Below are 27,541 nucleotides of genomic sequence, written 5' to 3'. Positions count from 1 at the left end.
CATGCATACAGTACATTAACCAGTGATCAGTCAAACCAGTCTCAAACCATAATCCTCATGAAAATGGATAATCTTGTCATTGTTCATTGTTAAGATCTTTATTAAATGTTCATGGGCTGAGTGTGCAGTCTATGTAGTTTTTTCTGTCTAAGACAGAAATATGTTACTAGCTAAACTACTACTAGCGAACTGTCATGTTATCATTAGGCTGATTGACACTCAAATGTATTCTGCTCTACATTTTGATCATCATTTCCACACCTCCCATCAGTGAAGACTGGTAACAGACTTGAGTAATATTACCTCCTTCACTCCTAAACTCTGTTTTAGATCTGCCATGAATCAAGCAAAGGTAAATTAAAAGTAAACTGAAAGTAATTCATTGAAATCATTGAAATCTTTAACATTCCACACCAAGCTGTGGAATACATATTTTTCTTTTCTGAAAGATATTTTGGGATGGGAACTGTGCTGTGCACTTTTCCCATCCCTTGACAATTTTAACCCAACCTGGAAATGACACAGATCCTACTGAAGAAATAACATCAATACAGAACACGACAACACAGTATTGAAACATTATTTCATTTATATAGTTATCTTTCAACAATTCAAGAAGACTTATGTATATTTCAAAGTATTCAGACAAACTGGATTTTGCTATTTGTACAAAACAGCACACTTTACTGCCCAGCTCATAAACTACAGAGTACTCTGTTGTAGGTTGTAAAATGACTGCGTATTAAGAGCTGGTAGAGAGATTTTATTTACTTAAAAATGACACAATATCAACAAGTCATATAAGTTTGCATTAAAAACATACCATAATAAAAACATGCATAAATATTCAGATGGAATGTCACATCATAGATGAATTTTTATGCAATATGCAAAACTTATTTTTAAAAGGTTAATTTCTGTCACACATTCATACTGCACCCAATTATTTCCCAGAAGCTGCTGTATCTATGCTGTAAAGTCCTGATCACTTTGTTGAGTCTACCATAAAGTTTAAACCACTCATGTATACAACTGAAGCACTCAAAAGCATTCAAACAATGGCTACAGGTATGATGTGGTCTGCAGCTGGCAGTGCCCATTTTACAACAAACATTACTAAAAGTAACATTTTTTACCAAAGTGACATGATGGACACCCCAAACCCCATCTCAATAATGCTAACCCAATAATGCTAACCCAATAATGCTAACCCATTGGTAAGTGTGCGTATGATGAGAAGCAGCTCTTCAAAAGCTGCTGTGTGCTGTAAACATCCATCCAGTTTGCAGACAGACAGAAGCACTTTGCTAAAGCACTTAACAATGGAGCTAGCTATGCAGGAAGATCGTGTCCCCGTTCTTAATCCTGCCGGCTAGTGGTCCAGTGTTTTTTCTTTTTTTAATGACATTTTTCGTGTTGCGAGATCTCGGCAAATACTTGTAATACAAATAATACACGTATTATAACCAGTGGAACTGATGCCGAGTCGTACAAAAATTAAAGTCAAGTTGCAATAAACACTAGCTTTCCTTGAAGTTACTTTCCCTCACATGGAAAGCTTGTTTTAGTAGATGTGGGAACATGGTGATATTGTTGCGGTGAAGTTGCACGATTCAGAATATGTAAACAATTTTATTTGGATGTCAGATGGAAAGTGAGAGGACCTTAGATGTTTCTAATAATCCCTCATTGAACAGGGAAACTGAGCAAGTACATTAAGCACTCTAGATTAAACATCGAGCAGGAAGTGGGTCTGTAAATCGAGATTTTTCTTTCTCCAAATAAGTTTGTCTCACATGGAGGTATGTTTGCAACCTGGTTGATGGTCTGACTGCTCATGTCAGTGATCTCACCATGGTACTGCACCTCAGTTTTTTCCTTAGAGAATACAGTGTTAGTAAGAGCAGCCAAGCCTAAGAAGATATGTTTAAGATACGTTTAAATTTTCCTTTAATGGCTCAAACCGACAAATTGACAAGAAGTAAAGATAGGAAGCAAATACCTGTATGTATGTGTGTATTCACCAGTGTGATTCAAGTGAGAAGTCCAGGTCCACTGAGTCCAGGTGAGGTGGTTTTTGGTTAATGTGTACTTCAAAACAGTAGAATGGAGAGGAGGAAATAAATGAATGGTTATGTAGTTCAAGTGACAACCTGAAGCTCAGTTAAGGTACAGAAGAAGAGCTGTCAAACTCCAGTGAGGTATGCTCCATGCCACCATAGCCGTTCATCTTCTTAAGCTTCAGCTGGTCCACGTGAATCAGGCCCTGGGTCTCTAGCACTGCCTCCTTCTTAGAGAACATCCGACTGATCTCCATGAAGGTCTTGTTTTTGGTCTCTGGGATCACAATGTAGACATAGGCAGCTACGGACAGACAAATGGTTGCAAACACCAAGTAGCAGTAAGACCCCGCTGACATCTGATGGTTGGAGAAAAAAATAAAGAAGTTAGTTGAGCCTGGGGGGTGTGAGAATTGAACAACATCATGTTTGTTCTCTTGACCTTACATCACCAGAGACCAAGAATTCAGTTTCCTGCTTTACACTCAGGTTGCAGTTCTAAACCATACCAACACTTCACAAGTCTATATTTGGCACAAAAAAACCCAACAAAATGGTAAAAAAAAAAAAAAGGGAAAACACATCTAGTGAGATGAGCATGTTGGAATACAAAAAGAAACAGAGAAAGCCACACAGTCATAAATCTTTTGTATTTCATTCATGTGCCTGGCTCCTCTAAGTCAGCATGTCGAAATGTCCTTGAGCAAGACACTGAACCCCAACTTGCCTCTGAAGCACAGCTTCAGTGTATGAATGCATGTAGTGTAAAAGTGCTTTGAGTGGTCAAAATACATAGCAGCATAACCCAGCGTCTTGCCCAAGGACATGTGGACTGGGGCCACAGCCAAATTTTGGATGTGAGAAGAACTGTTGTGCTGAGCTGCATGTTAAAATGAATGAAAAAAAAAGTGAGTTAGCAATTGTAAAACTTTACAAAACTGTATTGATGAACTCTATAGAAAATGTTTCAAAAACACTACAACAGAACCTGTTCCATAAAGTGCACTCAAAAAAGTGTGGATTAAAGTCCAACACTTAACTTGAATGAAGCTAACAAATCAGTCATAAAGGTCATTCAAGTTCACACAATGACACTAATTTGACATTTGTAGTCAAGATAACTGCGTGTACACACTATTCTTAAGCAGCTCCTGAGGTTGAACACTGATCAAACTGATCCACTGTGGAAAATAGCTGTGTTAAAGAGGGAGCGGTGAGCAGCACTTACTTTTACAAAAATATGAAGAATTCAAGCATCTCTCTGGCTCATAAACAGAGCCAGAGAGAAAGGCTGGCAAGAAATAAATTGCTATTGGATTTGAATGCATACATAGCAACTAAATAAAAAGGTAGACAGCCTCATTAAAGCTTGGACACAATGTATTCAAACTGTCAATAGGAACAGAAAATCTGTAGGTTTATAAAATATCTTACACAAGAGCACACAGATATTCAATCTATATCTACTTCTACTTCTACTGACCTTGTCGAACTGTTTTAAAAAAAAAAACTTAAGCATGTAACTTAATTCAAGTAACTAATTTTAACCCAGACCACAAATCATACCTGACTTTGACAAAAAAAAGTCACCTGATGACTGTTACTATGACAACGAAGGTCACCTGCATGTCCAAAACTTGTAGAAAATGTTGAAAGGTTTTTCCGAAATATATATTTTGTAACTCTAAATGGACAGTGCATATTTATTATTGCCAACTAGATGGTGGAGCCCGGCATATGCAAACCTGATGCTAGAATGGAAGCTACAGGGTCACAGAAGTGTGGGGCCTCTGACAAAGCTGCCAGATTTGGGAGAATTGGGAGAGAGAATGTGTTTGGTATTCATTGATTTGTTTTCCTATTAATGTTCTGTCTTTTGTCTTGCAATAAAAATTCTTTAAACCTTGTTGGGAACTTTCTAAATATGTTTAAGAAAGAATGTGGATGGGAGCCAAACCAAGCCAGAATAACCAGCTCTGATTAAATAACATGTGTGATTAACAAAAAGTCTGAGCACCCCTAGTGGTATTAATGTTTGGGACAGAGAAAACTGCTTTAAATGTTAATACCGGCACAGTGTATAGTTCTCACCTGTAAGAAGGGGAAGACAAAGCCCACAGTAAAGTTGGACAGCCAGTTGAGTGATCCTCCTACGATGTACGCCGCTGGGCGGTGGGACTGTTTAAACAGCTCTGCTGTGATCAGGAAGGGAACCCCCGCTGGAACAAGAGCAAGAAAAAGATTGTCTTTTGAATGTAGTTGTGCTGAGGTCATTGAAAAGGGCAGTTTAGTATGACTCTTCCAACAGGTTTGGCTGTTCATTAGAGACAGCTTGAAAAAAAAATTAAACTGCTCAGCAGAAGCTGGAATGTCTTGACAAGTAGTCCCTCCACAAACTTTGGGTCCTACATTTCTGACTGCAACTTGATAGTGACTTACATTACAGCCATATCCTTAAAAAAACACCTCCAGTTTGTAAAGTTGGCTTTCTGTCACAAAGTCTAAAATCAAACTGATGAAATCACTATGAAAACATCAGGACTGTATTCTTCCACAAACACAGGTTCTCACATGATGAGAGTGAATTAACCATGATGTGTAAACTAACTACTCTTAATGTCTCCCATCCCACCCTAAAATGCCCCTTAAGTCATTTGTAATATGTACAGAGACCAAATCCAGTTGTTCATATTTGTCTCTTCAGTTCATGCTCCACCAGCTGATGTCTGCTGTCATATCAGATGGTATGTATGGTTGTATGGTCATATCAGAGTGAACACAATTCTATATATGAGGCATTTCCCTTGAACCATGTTAGAAGAAGAGTTTTAATTTTATTCTTTAGAGTTCAAATGGTTTATTTTGTTTTTACAATTGTATTTTGTAAGAAGGAAGTTCACACAAATAAAGCTTATAAAAGACAAATTAGAGGTAGTCAGCATTAGCCGATCAGTTGAGGGCCAGGTCAGCATGTCAAGCATCCAAAGTGCCTTATTTGTCAAATGTCAATTTGTTATTTGCATTAAGAAAAATAAACATGATCTGACATTTATCACCAGCTAAGATATAGGGGACCATCACTTCAGTTTTAAATTTACAGTTTGTGATATCTATGGCTATCTGTTTACAATTTTAAATATGAATTAACTAACAATGAACAGATTTTACAAACTCTTCATATCGTTCTCTGACATTTCTGTCTCTACCACAATATCACAGCAATAGTGTCAGAACAGAATCATTGTCCTGGTTATTTTGGATGCACAGTCCAAATTAGAGCTTAAATTATATGTCCATAAATATCAGAAGATTAAATGCCAACTGGTTGTGTTTGTGTGGAAACGCCACTGAGCTAGCTATGGCTGTATTGTTGCTGCATGTCCTGCATGCTTGCAGCTGATGCGCTGCTGGCAGTCCAGTTTGCTATGCAGCTGAATCTGCATGTAGGGGACAACAGGGGGCGCTGTTTCATCAGGTTGGCATGAGACACCTGGTTTCCTGGTCAGATTATTCATCATGTTGCTGTTGTCTTTGTGATAAAAGTTTGGACGTGATTCATTTTCATACCCAAACATGTAAATTAAAAAACAAGGAAAGTTCCTGCATTAACTTTGTTCCTTGCTAGCTAAAGATGAAAGATGAATCTGTGGAGCTAATATCTTGTGTTGTTGTTGTCTTGTCATCATTTGGATTCTCCTGTGTGAGCTCAGTTGATCTTGGGCATGGTTGCCCCCGGTTGTTTTAAAGATGTTTTGGAATTCAAAGGTTATTTAGCTGATCGGTACAGAATTCCTCACTCAAACTTTGGATTATGGTCGTTCATGGAATCTTTAGCTGAAGTCATGCTCGTTGTTAATTTGGTTCGCCTTAAGAGAGGACAGGAGGCCTGGCTGTCATAAGAGCAGTGTTTCTCCTTTAACGTGCAGTACAGAGCAACTTGCCTGGACCAATACAGAATCCAGCGATGATCCCGACCACACAGCAGACACTGATGTAGCGCATGAATAATAAGTGAGCCTGCAGGAAGAAGAAACATGAGGATGATCACATTTCATTCTGCCAGCAGGAAGGGAAACATCACATCCAACGCAAAGCTCTGTGTTGGTGTGGATGTGTTGTTGCAGGTATACCAGTGAGGAGATGAAATGAGATGTGTGTAACAGAGGACCACCAAGCAGAGAGGGGCCTGTGTGCATATTTACTATTCACTAATACTTGAATTTATATATAGTTTTTCTTTGTACGCAAAAGCACTAGTGGTTCAGAGCAGGTTTTATGCTTTACTAGACATTGATGAGTGTACATCTGCTTCATCCTTTACCTTATGGCACAGCTAGTCACAATGATGCAGTTTTGGAAAAATTGTGAAATTAAGCACGCCGTAGAAGGTTTCAGTAAGAGGATAGCTGAGCACAGACGGAAACATTTTCAGTTCTAAAACAAATAATGCTAGTCAAGCCTTTTCTCTAACCTCACCAACAGAGATATCGACAAGTCATGCGCCTTGCTCACCACCACCGAGAAGCTAACCAACACCATCACTAACGTCTGGGATATTTTACCCGATATAATATACCCAATAAAAATTACTCCCATAAAAGGAAAAAAAGGTATCATGGGGGGGGCTATAAAAAGGCTCTAAAATTAGAAAAAAAAAACACACAATGAAACAATGAAAATCACGTGACCACAATGGTGTAGGTGAAAATCACCCGACGTTAGTGTTCTAGGGTTAATTCATCCAACCTGGACATGCCCCATCTTGGTCAAATTATATATGATAATAACGTTGCTTGTCACAGCTGTCACGCTATCAATGCTGAGAATAAGTAAATAGACACACACACACCTGTAAAATGAGGGCTAATGTGATTCCAGCACTGCAGACGCCCATCATGACAAAGCCCCCGATCATGAGCGGCCTCCTGCCCAGCTTCTCTATGGTGAAACACTACATTGGGAGACACAAAGCTCACGTCAGACAGTCTTAAATGACTACACACAAGAATATATACCTCAGTGAGCTTTAACATATCAAAAGGAATAACCCCACATTTAGGGAACACGCTTAATTTCGTTGTCTCTAAAAGTGGCATGAGAAGATGGATATCAGCCTCGTGTGTGTGTTAAATATCATAGTGAAAAACACTCAGTATAGTCCAGACACAATAATAGGTTCACTTTACCCTTTAGGAAAGAATAAAGGGGAGAACGTCACAGTGTTTATTACAGCCAAACTACACGGCTCTGGTTCATCATGTTGATATCAAACGTTTGCCGTGACGTCATGCTCATTTCTGTCTGGTCATTTGGTGTAAGACACAGAAACAACTGATGTGAGGAGAAATGTTGTACTTTTTTAATGGGTCACAGTAATTCTTCATGCTGCTGTTGCTTTTGCAATAAAGGTTCATACTGTAGGTGATTAATCATTTCATAATCAAAGATTTATTTTAAAAAAAGGAAGGTAACTGCTTGGTAGGTAGCTGCTAATTTAGCCTAATTTTTCAGTTGCTAGCTCCAGACATGTGGCAGCTGGGGATGGTTGTCTCTGTAGTTATCGATCAGGAAAAAAATCTAAAAAAATCTTTTAAGCATTTTAAGCTCGATACACCAAATCAGTTTTAAAATACTCAGTGTGTTTGTCTGATTGTTCAAACCATGGATGTGAATCAAGATAATCTGTTTGAATTTTTCTGTGTAAAGAGGTAAAATGAAGGAAATGTCGCCTATTTTCGAACTTTAGACAGAGCCAAGCTAGGTGTTATCACAGGCTACCATGCTTTATGCTAAGCTAGGCTAACCACTGACTCCACCTCTGACATAAGATTGATATCCATCTTCTTCTTCTTCCATCTTCTTCACCAGTGAAAAGACCAGCTACAGTATACCTCTCAAATTTGTACACTTACCCCAATGAGTCCAGCGATGATCTCTATGATTCCCGTGCCTGCTGTGGTATACTGGATCTCTGGTGCTGGGATACCTGCATTCTCAAAGATGTCGTTGGTATAGAACCAAATCTGTGGTGTCAAAATAAGAAGAGAAACATCAGTGAAGTGAACTGAATTTGTCAGTCTTACTGATCAGAGTTCAGGGATTACTTACAAAACCTCACTTGAGCAATCATCATCATCACATGATATGGGAATCATCATAGTAAGAACTTTTTCAGGATTCTCACTCAACTGTAGATTTTGACCCTACTTATAATGTCCTCTCATAGCAAAACCCCCCAAACGGTCAATATTCTTTTGGTGTGAGTTTAGACTTATTCAGTAATGTTATTCTATGAGTCTTACAAATCTGACCTCAGTCCTCTGACTCCTCTAAACGTATAATATCTCAGTGTTGTCCTTACGGCCTGTTCTACTGCCACTAATCACTACATCTAACATCTTTCAAATGATTAGTTTGCCTGTTAAAATGTTTTCCATCAGGTCAGCCGTTTTAGTGATTGGATACCATCAATGTCTCAAAAGTCATAAATCTTCAAATCCTGCACATAGAGGCTCAGATGAAATGACCACTGGAACCTACTGCCAGTTGTTACTGCCCTCAGTGGTTATCTCATGCTGCATCATGGGTGTCACTGAAAGTCTAACCAATAAAGTTTTCAGAAGTCCTTCACAAGGCCTGATGCATCCCTAAAAAGGTCTTGCTCATTGCGACGGTTTCATTGACTTGCAGCAGCGTCACAGTAGATCTATCAGTACTTTCCTCTGATCATTTTTAGGCCGTGGGAGTAAGAGAGGTGGAGCGAGTTACATCACAGCACGTCAGTAAAATGCCGTCTCAACTGTTCTCCATTTGAAATATGTTTTGGACTTCTAAGCGTGGATTAGTGTCTCATGTCGCTTTGAAATCATCAAACCTTAAAGCTGTTTGTTACAGTTCAAGTTACCTGAATTTATGAAAGAGGGCGAACATTTTGTTTTATATATCTAAACATTACAAAGTATTTTGGACTCCTTTAATCTAACAAGAAACATACACATACAAGTGCATATCTCATTGGATGGATGGATGGATAGATAGATAGATAAATAGATAGATAGACAGACTCTGAGGACAAAGGATCCTCTGTGCTGCCAGGGTGTGGTGAAGAGGGTGGCTGACATGGTCCATGATGGCCCGCAGCTCCGTGAGCGTCTTAGAAACTGTTCTGGAGATAATCTCCATCCATACTAACAAGCAACAACAGGCCCTTCAGGTAGGACTGCTGCTGCTTTGCACCGCTGGGCGCAGATTCTAGAGAAAAACAATTGTTGACCTTAGTTGATATACAATCTGATGTAGTCTAAAGGAATCGAGACATGCTGCGTGTCATACAGCTACAGTTACTCAGAGTAGCTAGCTAGTTACAAGTCATCTGTGAGTAGTTTGGCTAAGACATTAAGCACATGCAAAACATTTCCATCATGTGACATGTGCCTGGAGAAGAAAAAAAACAATGGTTTGATCACTGAATTGAGGAGGCAGACATGTCGAACTTGCGGGATGCACAGGTGGTGCTTCATCGCCACAGAGAGAGACAGCAGACATTTGCTCCCAGTCAATTCAATTCAATCTGACATAAATTTAAACTATTTGAGGCTTTGGGGGAGCAGGACAGGACGGGAGGTGCTTTAACTGGAGACAGCAGATGGTGGTGGTTGGAGGTAGACAAGTGCACAAACACACACAGCTGGCATTAAGTGTTACACGCATACATACAGTCCTGTGGTGCCTTTACTATCACCATCACATCAGTGTACCCAAGAACCTCAGCAGCACGATCACAGTTATCATCATTATTATCCTCACAATAATCCTCAACATTAGCACAACTGTGCTCACATTCGTTAGCATCATCATCAAATCACCTCAATATCGCCTCAGTCACTGCCATCTTCATCATCATTATCGCCATCATTATTATATTTATCATCATGGTTGTTGCTGTCAAGTACAGCGTTATCAGTGTCATCTTCAACATCACTAACATGGAATATATGGAGTATAAACCTAGTTTCAACAGTGAATCTCACCATAATCCTCCTCATATTCAGTCTGCTCCACTTTGTTTAGGCAGAGCTAATTAGCAGCTAAAAATACAGCCTGAGCTAATGAGCTCAGGTCCAGTGTTTAAAGCGTGTGCTTTCTGGCCCGGGCACACCACTAATCATTAGAATGATTAATGAAGCTCTGGGGCATAATTCAGAAGGGGAATTTGTTAATCCTAACTCCAGAAAAATAAATGATAAAATCAGCTTTTTGGCTTTATTCATAACACCATGTGAGGCTTATAAAACAATGAGAGATCTTTTAGGCCTGTTTGCATCTCAGTGTCTGTGTCTGATACGCTAGATCAATGAGATGAGGGAGCTGTAGAAACAGGGAGAAATTGAGGGGAGTGAAAAAACAAATGACTGGAAATGAAATGATGGTGAGGGACATTAAGTGCAAGTTAAAAGAGCCCAAACTAACTGAAACCATCTGATGCTGCACCAGTATTGTACGTCGCTCATCACCGTAGCCTAAAGGCTCTTTTTACCAGACGCCATTTGGCAGCTAACAGCTGATGGTAAGGAAGCGCAAAGAAGGGATATAGTGACAGACCTTGTTTCATGCCGCTTTATAGATGCTGCTTTAAAGCAAACACCTGCTAAGCCTTGGTATGCCCTCTAGACATGAGCCAGATACAATTGGAGCATTTTGAATTGAATTGAAATTGAAAATTAAGCTTAAAAAGTGAACTGAAGTAACTCCAAACAAATATTTAAGGAATCAGTTCATCAGGATTTGCATTGCTCTGTCAGGGAGTGAAAGGTGTCAGCACATGTCAGCAGACAGATAAGGTCACATCTGTGTGTGACTCCCCCATTAATAATTCCATAAGTCACTGTACTGTGTGTGTATGTATATTTTTTTTTTTAGCAAAAAATAGTTTCTACACCATTTCCTTACACACTGACTCAATAAGGTCTTCTTAATGAAAATAAGTCTGTGATGAACAGAGTTTCCATTTCATTCAGTAGTGTAACAACAACTCTACGGTGTCATTTTAAAGAGACAAAGGAGCTAGTTATTAGCACTAGTTATTAGCACTAGTTATTGTTCCACTGCCTCAAATGGCCAAAAATCAATGAATGCAGCTTTATTATCATTGTCACTTTATAACAGGTCATTCAGCATGCATTTGCTAAACTTGTGTATTCTGTTTGAGTCAATGTGAAAACATTTCAGCCCCACTGACTTTATAACATTGCTTGATGCATAGTGTCCATGGCACTTTAATCATGGTGAATTAGAAAGTTAGACTAAACAATGATGGTATTTAGAAAGACATGACCCAGACCCCCCCCTCTTCCACGCAGACATTACTTACAGCATCAATGCCAGACAGCTGCATGCCGATGTTGATGACCACCACACTGAGCACCTGCCTGCGGACAGTGTCATCTATCAACAGCTTCCATACTGACAGCGTCTCCACTGACAGCAGGGAGCGCTGCTCCTCCTGCATCTCTTCAATCTCAGCCTGGATGTTACACTTGGCTCTGTACCACTTCAGGGCTGAGAGCGGGAAGACGGGATGCAGAATGGTTACGGCACATCATGGGGACATACAACAACACATTTGAAACGTAAGCTGCTATAGCTACACTAGCTGATGTATTTGATTTGATTTTTTATAATTGAACGCTTGGAAAAGCAAAATAACAGTGGTGTGGACTCCTGTGGGTCACAATGGTGATTATAAAAGTGATTTAAAAAAATGTCACTGATTGTGCAGCCTCAGATCCTCAGACAGGAAGTTTCCGGGCTGAGGGGCCTTGACTGCACCTTTAGTCTGAGAAACAGGCTCTGGCTGCCGTGGGAAGCAACAATTGAGCAATATATCTGGGATCTTAACTAAGTGCTTTAAATGTGATAATTAAAATCCTCAAATCAGATGTGATAGTGTCCACTAGTATTTGTTAAAAGCCAAGCAGCTGTGTTTTGTTCTAGTTGATGATATGAGATCAGTGTGAGTTTCCCATCAGTGCCCAAATGTTTTCTTCTTCTCTGAGAGCATGGTATGCTGTCAGAACCTCAAATAGAAAAATACACACCGAATGCAAAACTCACAATCCTGCACTTCTTTTAATTTTATATTCTCAAATATAAAACAGTGTAGAAAACTGTAATATAAAGTCTGAATAACAGTATAATACATTTCCCTCTTCCTCCTCCTCTCACTCTCACTCTCTCCCCAGTTGGCATCCATTGCTCCAATACAGAAGAACCTCACCTGTGGCTTTTTTATTGGTCAAAGCTCCGATTAATAATTGAACAACTGTGTAACGTGTGAGCAGAGTGGACTGGAGTGGAAGTGTGTCCCATGTGAACACAAGAGCTTTTATTCATGAATGCAGAGAATTGTATGTTTGGAAAAAAGGGTGGTTTACAACTGCAATCTGTGTGCAAAACAGGAAATGTGCTCAGTATTTTAGCCAAACTGGTTCAGGCTGAGTTGCAGGTTGTTGTCATTGTGTCCAACAGTTGGAAAAAAAACTACTGGCTGTGTGTCTCTGTTTGCACCACTCTTTTAATAGTAATACCTTTTGTGAAGAAGGTCAGAAATGCCATGGAGCAATAAAGGAATGCAACACAATACATTACCACTAAACTGTGACAAAACTCTTTTGGAGAAATTCTCTCTCCATTGGGCCAATTCTGCACAATTACTCTAATGTAATTGTTTTGCCCAAAGCATGAAGCATGGTGTTCTCTTCTTCCTGTAAAGCCTTCTTACGGTGTGCAGCAGTGCCCAAACACTGACCTGTGATGGTGGCGTGGACGTTATGCTTCTCAATGAGCAGGTATCTGGGACTCTCTGGGAACCATGGCAACAGCATCAACTGGATAAACGTGGGTACCACCACCACTGAAAGAAAGAGGGGCCAGTGCTCCTCCTATAAACACAGTTATACTTACACACATGCTGAGAATGTCATCTGCTCATTGTGTTCCTATAAGGCAGGGATTAACTAATCTTAAAACTATGTAGTTTTATTTGAGCATTTTTGTTCTATTTATTTGAAATTATAAAAATATAACATAATTATAAAAATGACATTATGATTATTATAACAGCAGGCACACTAATGCTGGTGACACTTAAAACGTCAGTGGGAAAGCCTGAATTTGGGGGTTACATGTAGCATAGAATTGTGTTTTGGTCACAATGACCTTGTCTACCGCGACAGCAGTTGGACTTTGAATGGTAAAAATGAAACAAATTTAAAAATTGCAAAACTAACTGAGTTTTGGGTTCATTGGTGGCTTGTGGACTTCATGGTCATATGAATTTTGCTGCAATCCTCTCCACACAGGGTGTAGTTAGAAAGCAGTGGTGGCTACCTTTCCTAGAAGCTCATGTAGGCCAAGGATTTGGGCGGTGAAGACTCCAGTACCAATAAAGATACTTGGCACAAGACCCAGGAAACCTCTCAGGTTCTTTGGAGCTATCTCACCCAGGTACATTGGTACTACGCTCAGAGAGATGCCTGCAGTAAAAAAAAGCAGAGAGAAAACTGTGTCATGATTTACTACACTAGAACAAAGCACGTAGATGCTGTGAAACAAGGTCCTGGAAGAACATTCTCCTTCAATGTCAAGATTTGCTGCTTGTGAAACAATAATGATGAAATATCTTCAAGTTTTGGACGGTTGTTGGACAAAACAAGTCATTTGAAGACACGACATTAGCTCTGGGGAAAATGTGGAGGGCATTGCCAGTTATGTTTTTTTTTCGGACAAAATAATTTTCAGATTAATCAGTTGCAGCTCATTGTCACTTTACTCTTTGACAGTGGGTGGCAGTGAAAGTTTATCATTTTAGTGCGACACCCACTGTCCACATCACTGTACAGGCAGAAGTCAATTTACAACAACCAGTGTGCTGAACTGGGTCGACACGACTCAAACAATGGGTAGCCATGTTTTCATTAAATGATACATTTTGCGCATCTGAGCTATAAGAGCATTAATGAGGTCCAAAAGCATGTCTTTGTGGAACTGGCTTTGTGCATGAGGATATTGTCCCAATCAAACAGGAAAGGACCTTCCCTTAACTGGAACTGCACACATTTGGCCAATGGTTTGACCGGAGTGTGTCGTCACACTTTTTACTCTCATGTGATTTAGTCATCAACCTTACAACAGTCTTTCCTACATTGAAGGGAAGCTTAAGGCCTTGGGTTGAGAAGGGCTGAGATTTTAAAACCAAGTTATCAACCATCAACAACACTTAACAACTTAAGTTTTTTAAGCTCAAGACCCTGATGTCAGTTTTAAAATGACCAAAATCACCACCTCTGTATTACTAAGTGTACTCAATCTCTTCTAGTTTTTTTTTGTTGAAGCCATAGTTTCACACCAACTCATTATGAATGTAACATTTAATGGACGTCATGTGGGAGCGACCAGCCTCACCTGACCTCCTGACAAAGCTGTTATGCTGCTACCACACATCCTTAGCTAACAAGTGAAAAGGAGGCTAAAATTAAGGCTGTTATCTTCCTCTTTTTAAACTTACATGTTTGGTTATGAAGCCGACAAACTTTTATTACAAAAGCAACAGAACCATGAAGAATTACTCTGATGCATAAAAGATACAAAAGTTTTGTCTTACACAAAATGGCCTGGCAGAGGTGAGAATGATGACTGAATGTTTGACATCAACATGATGAAACAGAGCCCTCTAGTTTGGCTGTAATAAGCACTGTGACAAACAACCTGTGACACAACTAACCCTGCTCTCTCCTGCACAGCAGTATATGGGTGTACAGGTTTGTGTGCAGGGTCTGTGTGTGTATGTGTGTGTGTGTGTGTGTACCTGAGTGAATTCCTGTGATGAAGCGGCCAAAGATGACCATCTCAGGTGAGCCACAAATCCTGCTGAATCCCATGAATGAACCGGCAATAAACACGAGCACTGTTGTGTTCACCACTGTGCCTTTCCTGGAAGTAAACACACACACACACACACACACATGCAGCAGGCAGACATTTTGAATAGACATAAAAGCAAATGGCCCAGAAGTTTATGAAACAGTGACGACAGCAGCAGTATGTGGTCAATAGCAGTAACGCCCCCCCCTCCCCTGAAATACACACAGCCATAATGACGGACATGTGTGCCTGTATAAGTCATGGTTAGCCATAAAATGCTATCACAGCTCATAAGGTTGGTCATAAGCTGTGATGAGCCATAAAACACTGCTGTGTGAAGAAACTGATCAGCCTGTAAATGGGATTATAAATTGTCCGCCTTTCATTTACATTTAAATGTCCACTGAAGATCTATGAAATGGTGGCGATGAATGGAGCTCTGAATATAAAAGTACTTTCCTCTGCACTTTGAAGACTGGTACACTTCTGAAGGGCAGAGGGGACAACACCGATGCTCCCGGAAAGACAACAGGGTACCAGTCACTCAGTGACTTAAGCCCCAGTGTCTTTTCTTATAAAAAACGAAAGTATCTTTACATCTCTATGTGTGATACGGTATCCTGGAATCTTGTATGCAATTCAGGTTACATAAATGATTATGAATCTAGAAACCTCTCCCGATCAATCTGTGGAAGCAAATGTCTTACCTGCCGAAGCGAGTGACCAGCATGCCCACGATGAGGGAGCCCAGCAGACCTCCAATAGCAAAGACAGACACAGTGAGAGAGTACATGATGGTCAGGGTCTCCCCACTGAGTCCTGTTCCATTTCGACTCACCACTGTCTTGTTGTAGAAGTCCTTTATGTACTGAGAGGTAAAGAGATATAAAGGGAATACAGGATGAAGGAAGAGGAGGAAGAGGAGGAAGAGGAGGATGAGTTATGAATGAAAGATAATATAATAATAGTAGATATGCCAAAGCTTTGACTTAAGGGGGTGTCATGTTCTACTATTTTTATAACACATTGTGCAGGCACTGGCCGGGTGTTCAGGTTCCAGGAGCTCAAGCTATTTGTTTTTTGTTGCTAGCTGGCCTGAGACAAATCCCAGACTGCCATTTTAAGGTTGGCTAGCGACTACCTGTTTCGACTAGATCAAACATTTGTCACATGTCAAACATCATGTATGCACCATGTCCCAAGGAAGTGCGCCATCTTTGAAGGCAATTTTACAAAGTGGCCAAACCTTGTCGTACAACGATGGCTTCCATCACGTGATTGGGCAAAAAGACTTTTTCCCATTGTGAACGAGACGCCTGCAAATCAGCGGATACATTTTTTTGAGAACCACCAGCCCTTCGGAACGATTCATTTCACCAACAGGATTTGATCCGTTCAGTCCGGTTACATTTGGAAATTCAAGGAGAGCCATATGATTATTAACCCCCTTCAAATTAGTGGAGGGCTAACAGGAAGTTAGTCTGCTCAGCAGGCTCGAGACTCTAGTGTGCATGTCCTATAGGCCCGACAATGTGGAAGATCAGGGACCTTTACACCTGGGAAGTTTTTTTATACATCAATGATATGAACTGGGTAAAAATCCCAGAATAAACTCCACAATCAGCCCAAGTGGGAATTCTGCTGTGCTAAGCATAAGCAAAGCAACATTTAGAGGCGTGAATGAAGGGAAAGATGCTGATTGACTGGGGCAGCATGAACTGAGGACCGAAGACCTTTTACATTTTTGGCAGGGTCTGAAAATATGAGAAGAATGTAGGAAATGTGAGAGAACAATGTGAGAGAATCATTGAGTCCAACAAACTCTCTGACAAAATACACCCTTTATCATTGGGAGGTAAGGGGATTTTCAGATCTGGGGATCTGGTGGTGGTGATGGTGGACACTGATGAAATAACCATTGGTGTCTCTAAAAGACGATGATGTTACATGAATGTAGAATGAAGAGGTGTTTTAATGCTTTACTGACCAGGAGTGATGCAGTGTGTGATTCTGCTAGCAGGTTGTTGAATAAGGCATTAAAGCACTAATTAAGTGTTAATTTAGTTTTTATTCATTGATGAAAAAAGTAATACATTTTCATCATAGATCCAGTTTCACTTGGTACAGTACATTGGTAGTTTTAGTCTCATTTTTATTGTTTAACAGTTTTTGACTAAATTTAACCTGCTTCTTGTTTGAACCAATCAGGGAGCATTCCTTCCTGATAAGAAAGTCTTCTTTCTTTGTGTGTCATGTGGTCAAAATATCCTAGTTGCACGAGACCAACACCAACACTCTGTCTTTATTTCTTTCTCTTTTTTCACTCTGACGTTTTCAGCTCTCTGTCTAATCAAATCCCCAAGTCTTTATTTGACCTCAGCCTCCTCATCAGTCCACCACGGGATGGCACGAGTTGTTGGATCAGCGTCAGTTCTTTCAACTGCAGGAGGAAGACTGGAGGACATACAGGGCATATCTTAGTTGAAAGAAAAACCCAACAACTCTTTGTCTCTTTCAAAGTAGTTGAATATTAATGTTTGTAGTGATGTCAGGGTCAAGGTCTTTCAGCACTAGTAGGAGGACAAAGATAGATAGAGAACTGAATTGCATTGGTATTCTACTTTCTAAAACAGCAGAGGGAAATGATTCGTCAAAACATGTCCCATGTTGTCTAATTATAACAGCATACACTACTCACAAAAAGTTAGGGATATTCGGCTTTCAGGTGAAATTTCAGGATGAACCTAAAATGCATTCTAACCTTTCCAGGTGAACTTAATGTGACCTTCTCTAAACTTTTGAATGCACATGTCCAACTGTTCAGTGTTTCAGTACTTTTTGCACCAGTTGCTGTTCTCTAACAAGAAGCTTAACAGCAACATTCACAACAGGTTTGATCCATGAATCCACCAATACATTTCCTGCTTCAGTTAGAATTGGTATTTAAACAGTCCTCCTCATCCTGCTGTTCACATTCTGACATCATGAGACCAAGACGACACCTAACAATTGATCAGCAGCACCTCAACACTGGAGGCTTCAAACAGGAAGTCCTCAGACGGAGGTGTTCACTGAGCTTAGAGGGTCACAGAGTGTCATCAGGAGGTTGGAACAGTGATACAGAGACTAGAAGAGTCACAGAAAGGAGAGGAGTGGACGTCCTTTGGCCACATCCCAATTTATTGAGACACTGAAAATGTTTTGTTGTGGTATACCTACCACTGTTGTTAGCTTTTCTTTCAATAAATTGTTTAAGATGAATAAAATGACCATTGCATGCTTCTACTTAAATGCCCTACTTTCATGATATAATATCACTGTAGCATTAACTTTTTACATTTTCCATATATTTCACCTGAAAGTCGAATATCCCTAACTTTTTGTGAGTAGTGTATGTCTGTGTTTAGAGTTAGACTAAATTTTATCCAACTGCAGAATTATTTTTTGTGTAACCTGGTTGTTGTCTAGTTCACTAGCTTTACTAGCTGGTTGTTATTAGCAAAGACCAATAGAATTATCAGAGCTGTAAGTTTATGGAAAGCCAAAATGGTTTACGGGTCCAAAACTATTAAAAACTCATTCAAAATCAAACTGACATTAGTAGTAACGTAGACGACTAAAACTCTAGCCTTGCAATGTAACCTTTCTCAACAAGATGTCTAAATAAAGACATACATATTCTAATACATGGTTGTAACTATAGCAGGGCAGTTACAGTTACAATGACATATACTACTGAAACTTCATGGGAGCTGTTGTTTATTATGCAAATTAATTAATTATTCTTTAATTCTTGAATGCAAATATATATAAATTCTTTTTAATATGAAAGGTTCAAATTCTAATGGCAAGCGGTGCAGTAGATGTCATGTCATGTATCTTAGAATATTGTTATTAGATACCTAGAACACTTGCTTAAAATGTCTCATACACAATGACAGTTTTATGTGTTTCAGTGGAACCGTTAGGGCTGGTAGATCTCAGCTGTTCAGCTTCTCCATCTCAGCCACCAAGGCATGAGGTGGTGTGTCATGACGGCGTGAGATGACAAAGAAACAGTGCTATCTGCAATTCCAGCTGTACAAGCCCAGTGCATAGACTCATACTGTGCTGCTGACATAGATGTACCACCAAGTGAGCGGTTAACATCAACCAAAACAGAGACAGCTATTGGCATAGCTCGATTCCAGCAGCACATCCCTCCTATGAGAAATATTTAACTCTCATGGTAGTATGTGAAGAGTAATTTCCACCGTAGAAGGGGCATTCACGGTGCTCCTACGTATTAATGTATTTAAATCACCATCTTCTGTGGGAAAAACAGTCTGGCAGACATCCCTCCTGGGGATCTGGTGCACATTCCCCTATTTTTTTATGCCACTGCAACAACTTAATTGTTGGTAGTAACTGACTGACAGCTATGGGCAGAGGATAAAAGTAGAAATAGTGAGGTAAAAAAAAAAACAACAACTGGACTTTCAGCTGCTTGCAGCCTGGGCAGAAACATCCCCAAATCCTCATGAGGGAGCCAGCTGTCCACTCCTGTGCGCCTCACACAGAAAGGGCAGAGAATAAGAATGGAAATGGGAGGAGAAGATACCTCTCCTTGTTAATGCTGCATGTCAGAAACTCTGTCCATCACTAAGAACCTGAGCTACTGCCCAGCATGTGGGCTGCCATGGCATTACATCGTGTGGAGAAAAACTGGAGAATCACAGTGATGTACCCAAGCTTCCTCCCCTTTCTCCATTTAAGAAGTCTATTGTTCACATTTTGCACTGAAAGCTATAAGAACTATGAAATGTGAAACTGGGATCACTGAGTTTACACATTTTATACATTAGGTGAGGAAGATATTCAAACATTTTACTGTTTTTTGTCATACTTTTTAAACATATCGTGAGTGTACTGAGCCCTGTATCATGAACTGAACTGAACAGTAGTTTAGAAAATTTGCTGTGGATCAAAGTGTTTTATACACTAATTGATGATCCTGGTCCCACCACTATTGAGACAAAAATGTAATATCTACCTTAATATTGGCTTCCTTGAATATATTTCAGTCCTGGGTTTACCTGTTAGGGGGGCCCTGGGCAAAACTTTGCTTTTGGGTCCATCTTGTGGAAGTTTTATTTACTGTTTATTTACTTTATCTAGTTGTACTCACTAAGTGAGTGTGGGACTCCTCTACTTGATAGACCGACGTGATATGCTAAAATTGTAGGTTCCATCTTGGTTGAGATGGAACTTTGGTGGGTCAATTCCATAACAAACGCAATTAATTAAATTACCAAAAATCATTTGAGAGGCAGTGCCCCCCGGCAGCTACCTGATTTATAATCCAACCCTGGGTCACAGTGTGTGTGTGTGTGTGTGTGTGTGTGTGTGTGTGTATCTAACCACAGCTGGGGAGTTGACCACTGCCAGATTGTAGCCATACAGCATGGAGCTCCCGAAGGAGGTCAGGAATGCCACGGCCAACAAAGAGCCGGTCAGCTGCTGCAGACGGAGGGAGAGAGATTAGTCAGGAAGTGCAGAATACTGAATGTAGTTTCATGGAGGGTAAGAGATTTTAAGGCGGTAAAGATCTCACACCGTTTGTATTATAACAACTATTGCATCTCCAAAACAAGCTCCATTTTGTCCACTGAAATAATTATGATAACCTTGCTTATATCTTTTGGAAAAACAGTTTTGGTTATCCATTGTGCATGATGCAAAAATGATTGCAGCCTCTCCACATAAAGAGGTCACACAGTGACAGGAAAGATAAGCTGTGAAACAGTGATCATTTGTCACAACTAAAAATTTCAGCAGTGATACATTTAGATTTAGACTACATTCATGCCAGTTGTTATTTTATCATTCATTCATTCTTCTGTTTGCTTGTTTGCGAGCAGTATGAGGCTGGTGAGACCTTAGAGGCAGGGGTAGGCCTAATACAAACCAGTCGTATAATGTGGCAGTCTTCATAGAAAGTGGCTTAGACAATGACACACACATTGAGGGAGAAGTTTGAACCATGCCTACTTTCACTTCTCCACAATCACACAATCTGACTACTACTTTTCTACTACTACTACTTTTCATCTGTCATGTTTGTTTAAACCCTGTGCTTATATTAAGAGAAAGTAGCATTTGTACTTCAACTATGGATTTGGAACGAAGCTCTAACTTTGCCTCTCTAAAATGTTTTGTTGGAATGTTTCACATTCCTCACAGTTACCAAACCAAGTGTGACCAGCATCTGATAAAGAAAGACATATCCAGCTGAACTCCATGATGTCACAGCATAAACTGTGAGAGAAAAGGGAAAATAATGAATAATGGCCAGAAAGATGATTTAATCAAATACAACCAGATCACATGGACAGTTATGAGAGTAGATACTACAGTAGCTTTTCTTAGTTGTTTACACATGTTCTTTAAGAGTACACCTCATAGTCCCCTCCTCCTCACTCTCTCTCTCTCTCTCTCTCTAGACCTGCTCTTTATAGAGAGTGTCTTGAGATAACGCTACTATGAACTGGCGCTACATAAATAAAGACTGATTGATTGATTGATTGATTGATAGTCACAGAACTCTACACATAAATCCAAACACACACAAACAAAAGGGAAAACTCAACACACAATTGAACAGTGACATCCATCCATCCATCCATCCATCCATCCATCCATTATCTTGTGGTTATCCAGGGTCAGGTCGCAGTTGCAACAGGTCAAACAGGACACTCCAGACATCCTTCTCTTGAACAACCCATTCCAGCTTCTCCTGGGGGATCCTGAGGCGTTCCCAGGCCAGATGAGATATATAATCCCTCCAGCGAGTTCTTGGTCTGCTCCCGTGCCTCCTCCCGGTGGGATGTGCCTCCAAAGGGAGGCAAACAGGGGACATCCTGACCAGATGCCCAAACCACCTCCACTGGCTCCTTTTCGATGTGAAGGAGCAGCAGCTCAACTCTGAGCCCAAAAAGCTTCCTTCTTCAACTTGACAGCCTCCCTCAACGACCACCGGTGCCGACCAGCACCAACGAGCTTCTGACCACAGCTCCTAGCATTCCACATCCCTAGAGGCAGTCTGCGATGCCGGGGGTCCACATGCTGTACAGGGTACAACCTGTGTAACGACCCCTGCAGGTGGTGAGTCCACAGGGCTTGAACAGCGACATGCTCAAAGTAAAAGAGTACTATAAACATCAGTATGAGCACCGTATCAGGTGACTTATGCCTTTTGCACGTTCAGTCTTACTACATTTGTACAGTGGTCAGCTCTAAAATGGCTCTTTATGCTTTACACTCAAGTATAAAACACACAAATATACTGTTATACAAACAAAAATGCTTTTAAATACTCAGTACACCCCAGTAAATATAAAGTTGTTCTACGCATAAAACCCGTAGTTTTTGACAGTTGTTAACAAGCTTTTACCTATATTTAAGATACTTTTACGAAACTGTTGACACAGCAACACACCTACATCACACACTTAGCTAAACATTTTCTGTGTAAAAGCACATTTTGTTGAATTAATTCCACACTCATCAAACACAGCAAACCAGACTCAACAGCAAATCAATCTTTCAAAACACGAGCATGTGTTCTATCCAAGAGAAACAGTCAATGTTAGCAAAGCGACTCTTTAAACGCTAACAGCTGCATATCATAGACAACATGACATTCAGTGTTTTTTAGAATTCAGTTTCCTTTTCATAAAAACCACAAATAGGCACAGGGGAAACCATCAAACTGTGCAGTCCTGCTCTAACCTATGCCATCTTCAGCATCTGGCCACATGTTCTCATCCACATCACATCTTATGTTGTCTCTCATTATGCACCTCAGACAGAAGCACTTGGCATGCCTTATCCACCCCTGGCAGTCCACACATTGGTTTTCCTCTCTCTGCTCCAATCAGAAAGTCCCCTTTTAACTGTATATATCTTGCTCTTGACCTCAGGTGTCATGTGAGCAAATTCTTTTAAAACTACACTTCCCTAGAACCTCGCCATGCAGTTTGATACAAACTGGGACCACAGTTGTAGTTTATCTACTGAATATATCACATATCTAGAACAGCTGAATTAGTAAAGACACCACATCTGATATATGAATAAATCTGTTAATGTAAACAATATAATAATATCATAGTAATAGTAAAAAAAAAAAAAAAATTCCAATGTAATGCAAAGTGGATGTGTTCTTCTCCATAGCAACGGTTGATGGGGCGCTAGATTATGACGTCACTTCCGCTATGAGAAATAGTTTTTTGAAAAGAGGAGAAAAGAATTCAGACTGATGGCCTTAACAATAGCCTCCTGTACAGGTGAGCTATGAAGGATGCTGTCATATTTTTTATGCTGAGAAATATTTAACAGGAAGTGACGACAGCGAGGAAAAGCGGAGCGCCTTCGCCTCCATAGAAACGATCGAGCCACTTCAACTATTAAAAACTGACAAAACACATGATTTTCCAGGATGGAAGGAGAAATAAATTAAAATGGATGGTCAAAACATTAACCTGTCCTATTGTTGACTTACAAAGGACACATCTTTGACCCTCCAGAAGAGAGACAAGCAAGGATAAAATCTGGTGGTGTGAGTGGTGTTGACTGTTAACGAGACTAAGGATCTATAGTCATGCTAGAGGCTTAAAAAGGTGTTTGACATTGCTGGAAAACCGATAATTTTATAAAATTGGTGTAGATAGGGGCGAGAAGATTTCACATGTCAGGATATGTTAGGATGCACTGACTTTTCTCATTCTGTCGGAGCACACACACATACAGTATATCAGATGTCTAGAAACACCTTCTCATTCAATGGTTGTTCTTTACTTTTATTATTTTCTACATTGTAGATTAATATTGAATCTATCTAACTATGAAGAAACACATATGGAATTATGTAGTAAACAAAAAAGTGTTAAACACACCAGAATACGTTGTATATTTTAGATTCTTCAGAGCAGCCAGCCAAAGTAGTGACTACCTCATGAAGCAATCAGCTTTGACTACTGTTCTAATCCATTGTATGGGAAGAACCACTCAACAATAGTCCACCATTACTTTAAGACATGAAGGTCAGTCATTGTGGGAAATTTCAAGAAATCTGAATGTTTCCTCAAGTGCAGTCATGAAAACCATCAAACGCTCTGATGTAACTGGCTCTCATGAAGACCCCCCAGGAAAGGAGGACCAAGAGTTATCTCTGCTGCAGAGGATGAGTTAGAGTTACCAGCCTCAGAATGGGATGAGTTGGACTGCAGAGAGAAGGAAAAGCAGCCAACAAGTGCTCAGCACCTCTGGAAACTCTTCAAGACTGTTGGAAAACCATCCAGGTGACGACCTCATGAAGCTGACTGGGAGAATGCAGAGAGTGCAAAGCAAAAGGTGGCTGATCTGACACTTTTTTGTTTACTACATAACTCCATATGTGTTCCTTCATAGTTTTGATGCCTTCAATAGTAATCTGCAATGTAGAAAGTCATAAAAATAGAGAAAAAACATTAACTGAGAAGGTGTGTTCAAACTTTTGACTGTTACTGTACATCCACATACCAGTAAACTATCTATCTATCATCTTATACTCCTGATGATGCTTCTGGAGCCCATAGTGGTTCTGCCTTTGTTAAAATGGTGCACTGACACTGACATGAACCCTGAACCCTGGTCCAGAGCACCAGCCATCTTTGATTATCAATCAGTCATTGTTTTTGGCTATTAACATAAAAAAATGTTTACTTATTAGTTGAAATATGAATTGTGTCACCAACAAATAGACAGAGAAGAAGAGTTGATAAATACTAAATAATGACTTTCACAGATGAAGACACTGAATGTAATCAAGTCTAATGTAATTCATATTTTTGTACTTTTTCACTTTCACTTTGTTCTCAAATCGTACAATTAAATGATAAATGGTAAATGGTCTGTATTTGTATAGACATTTCTAGTCATTTCGTCTTCTCAAAGCACTTTTACATCACATCCTCATTCACACATCATTCATTCAGGAGGAATCTAAGCTGGAGGAGACACATTCACACACTGAAGCTGCTTCAAGCAAGTTGGGGTTCAGTGTCTTGCACAAGGACACTTCAACACACTGACTCATAGCTGGGATCGAACCACCGACCCTCCAGTATATTCACTGTATATCATTCACTTTGCCCGACTCAAAGCACCAATAAGTTCACCCAACTTCTATCAGAAATTGAAAAATTATTAGAATGTTTTTGGAGTAAAATCAAAGTAACAGTTTTATGTAGCTCAGGTTTTCTTTGTCATTGATTCATTACAAACTTCAAATATCTTATAACATCTTATTCAGTGCAGCCACTGATCTACTTTGTCCCAAGTACGGAGCTACAAGTTTGAAAGCTGGTAGCAAATGCTGTAAGCCCCTGAGGCTCTATGTCTGAAACAATAGGGAATCAGTCAGCTGACATCCCTGGCTCGAGATCTGACCTAAGTCATGCAGTCAATCTGAACTTACCGACGTGATTTTCCCCGACGATGGAATTAAAACTTCCTCAGCCATTTAAGAAATCTGTGGTCCAGTCTCAAACAGCAAACAGCAGAAGGATCTCTGTCTACAGTGCAGAGGATCTCATGGCTGTGGCAGCAGGCGTGGTTACACAGGATCCAGGCCACTGTTAAAGTGGTCAAGCCCGTTCATGTGCAGTGTGCCAGGCCTCTCCTACACCGAGCAGCAGTCCACAGGCCCCTGATAACAAGCCCACACAGTGTCATCACATGATGGAAAGCAGCGTGACAGACTGAGAGAAAAGCCTGCTGGAAGCAATTAACTCTAAGTGAATTTACAAAGAAATAGGAGAGGAGAGGAGAGGAGAGGAGAGGAGAGGAGAGGAGAGGAGAGGAGAAGGAGATGAGGGAAAAGGAAAAAAATGATGAGGCGGACGAAGAAAGAAAGGGAAGGAGAATAGAGGACAAAATGAAAGGAGAGGAGAGTAGTTGATGAAACAAAAGGTGAGAATAGAAAAGAGAAAAGAAAACCAAAAAGAGATGCGTAAGATAATGAGAACAAGAAAGGGGGAGAAGAGAAGCAAAGAAGCCGGGGGTGGAGGTGGTGGAGGTGGTGGTGGTGGTGGTGGTGGTGATGGGGGGGGGGGACTTACTATCTTTACTGAAATAAAGAATCACAACAGTTCTTCCAAAAGTGCACAGTGACATTATTAATAGTCAAATGCAGTTTAGCACACAGACTCCCACAATCAGGCACATAGTGAGTATATTCTACCAATTTCATTTGCAGTTGACAGAAGCGAGGCAGTATTTTCTGTGACTAATTATTGGGTAACAACCACCCGCACAGCATTACATCTTTCTTCATCCTATGACTTTACCTCCACTGCTGCTGCATGAAAGCTTGCTTTTGTTCTGAAAATCCTGCCCTTTGGCACTAACGCTCTCTCAACTGGCCTACAATTCTTCACACTGCACTAGAAATTTGTAAATTCCACCAGCTGGTCTGAGAGTACTGCACATCACGAGTGGATACAAGCACTGTCAGGTAACCAGATTAGACTCTGATTTTCTCACGTGAAATGTGCCAAGTAAAAAGGCTCAGGAAGGAAACAGAAGAAAATACTTTATATGCCTTGAAGCAAAAGGACAACTACAACAAGACAGGTTTCCCTCCATACGCCCATTATCTATACTGCATATCCTTCAGGGTTATGGGGGGGCTGCAAACAATCCCAGCTGACATTGGGTGAGAGGAGGGGTACACCTTGGTTTGGTCCAAGACAGGGGTGCAGGGGGTGCAGGGGTAAAGAAGGCTGAACAGGACCACTGCAACACAACAGGAATGCAAGGAATCAAAAACAAAACAGGCACTGTTAAATCACGAGCTAGAATATATGATGGTTTTACAATCAGTAGTGTCCCTGACATCAAATCTGAAGATATACCTATATGGTTCTTAAAATTCTGTCATTCCATTGTTCATTGCAAAATAATCAACAAAAAGTTGTATACAAACATCTGGATGAATATTTTTCACCTCACAATATACATGGCACATACCAGTTGGGTTTCAGAGCCAATCATAGGACTGAAACATCTCTCATAAGAGTAATCAATTACCTTCAGAGCAACAGTGCCTCACAGAAAACATCTATTCCACGTTTGCATGATCTCACTGCTGTTTTGGCACTGCTGATCATGACATCTTAATTCACAAGCTTCATATTTCTATAGGTTTAGTGGCTCCTGTTCATAACTGATTTTCATCCAACTTAAAGGAGAGGATGCTTTTCTGTTTCAAAAGGTAGTTTCAGATTCACAGACACAAAGATTTTCTCTGGAGTTCCACAAGCATGCATAGCTGTTTTGGGAATATGTTAAATCTGGCATTGTCTGCATCACTGCTCAATGTTCCTTGCTTCCTCTTTACTGCCTGGGTTGGTGCATTGGTACCTTTCTGAGTGTCTTCCCATCATCAGCATCATCAGTAGGAGAAGCTTTAAATGATTGGCATGAATGTGAATTGCATTGTGTGGTTGTGCATGTCCTCATGCGTGTGCATGATACCA

The 27,541-nt window shown here is 40.2% G+C and overlaps 1 protein-coding gene across 1 annotated transcript; it reads right to left on the bottom strand.

Moving 5' to 3' along the window:
- Positions 1 to 1,990: 1,990 nt before the first annotated feature.
- slc2a15a (solute carrier family 2 member 15a) lies at positions 1,991 to 25,633 on the bottom strand. The gene is made up of 12 exons (XM_070841038.1): positions 25,480 to 25,633; positions 20,382 to 20,480; positions 15,689 to 15,849; positions 14,926 to 15,050; positions 13,449 to 13,594; positions 12,868 to 13,000; positions 11,431 to 11,618; positions 7,973 to 8,083; positions 6,910 to 7,011; positions 6,002 to 6,077; positions 4,152 to 4,279; positions 1,991 to 2,419 (listed from the first exon to the last, which is right to left on the bottom strand). The coding sequence occupies exons 1-12, from the start codon at positions 25,522 to 25,524 to the stop codon at positions 2,165 to 2,167; spliced, it is 1,569 nt and encodes a 522-aa protein (XP_070697139.1). The 5' UTR covers positions 25,525 to 25,633; the 3' UTR covers positions 1,991 to 2,164.
- Between the last annotated feature and the right edge of the window lie 1,908 nt (positions 25,634 to 27,541).

The sequence above is a fragment of the Pempheris klunzingeri genome, chromosome 12 (genome assembly GCF_042242105.1).
Source record: "Pempheris klunzingeri isolate RE-2024b chromosome 12, fPemKlu1.hap1, whole genome shotgun sequence".
NCBI classification, from domain to species: Eukaryota; Metazoa; Chordata; class Actinopteri; order Acropomatiformes; family Pempheridae; genus Pempheris; species Pempheris klunzingeri.
This window is presented reverse-complemented; position numbering and strand designations above follow the sequence as displayed.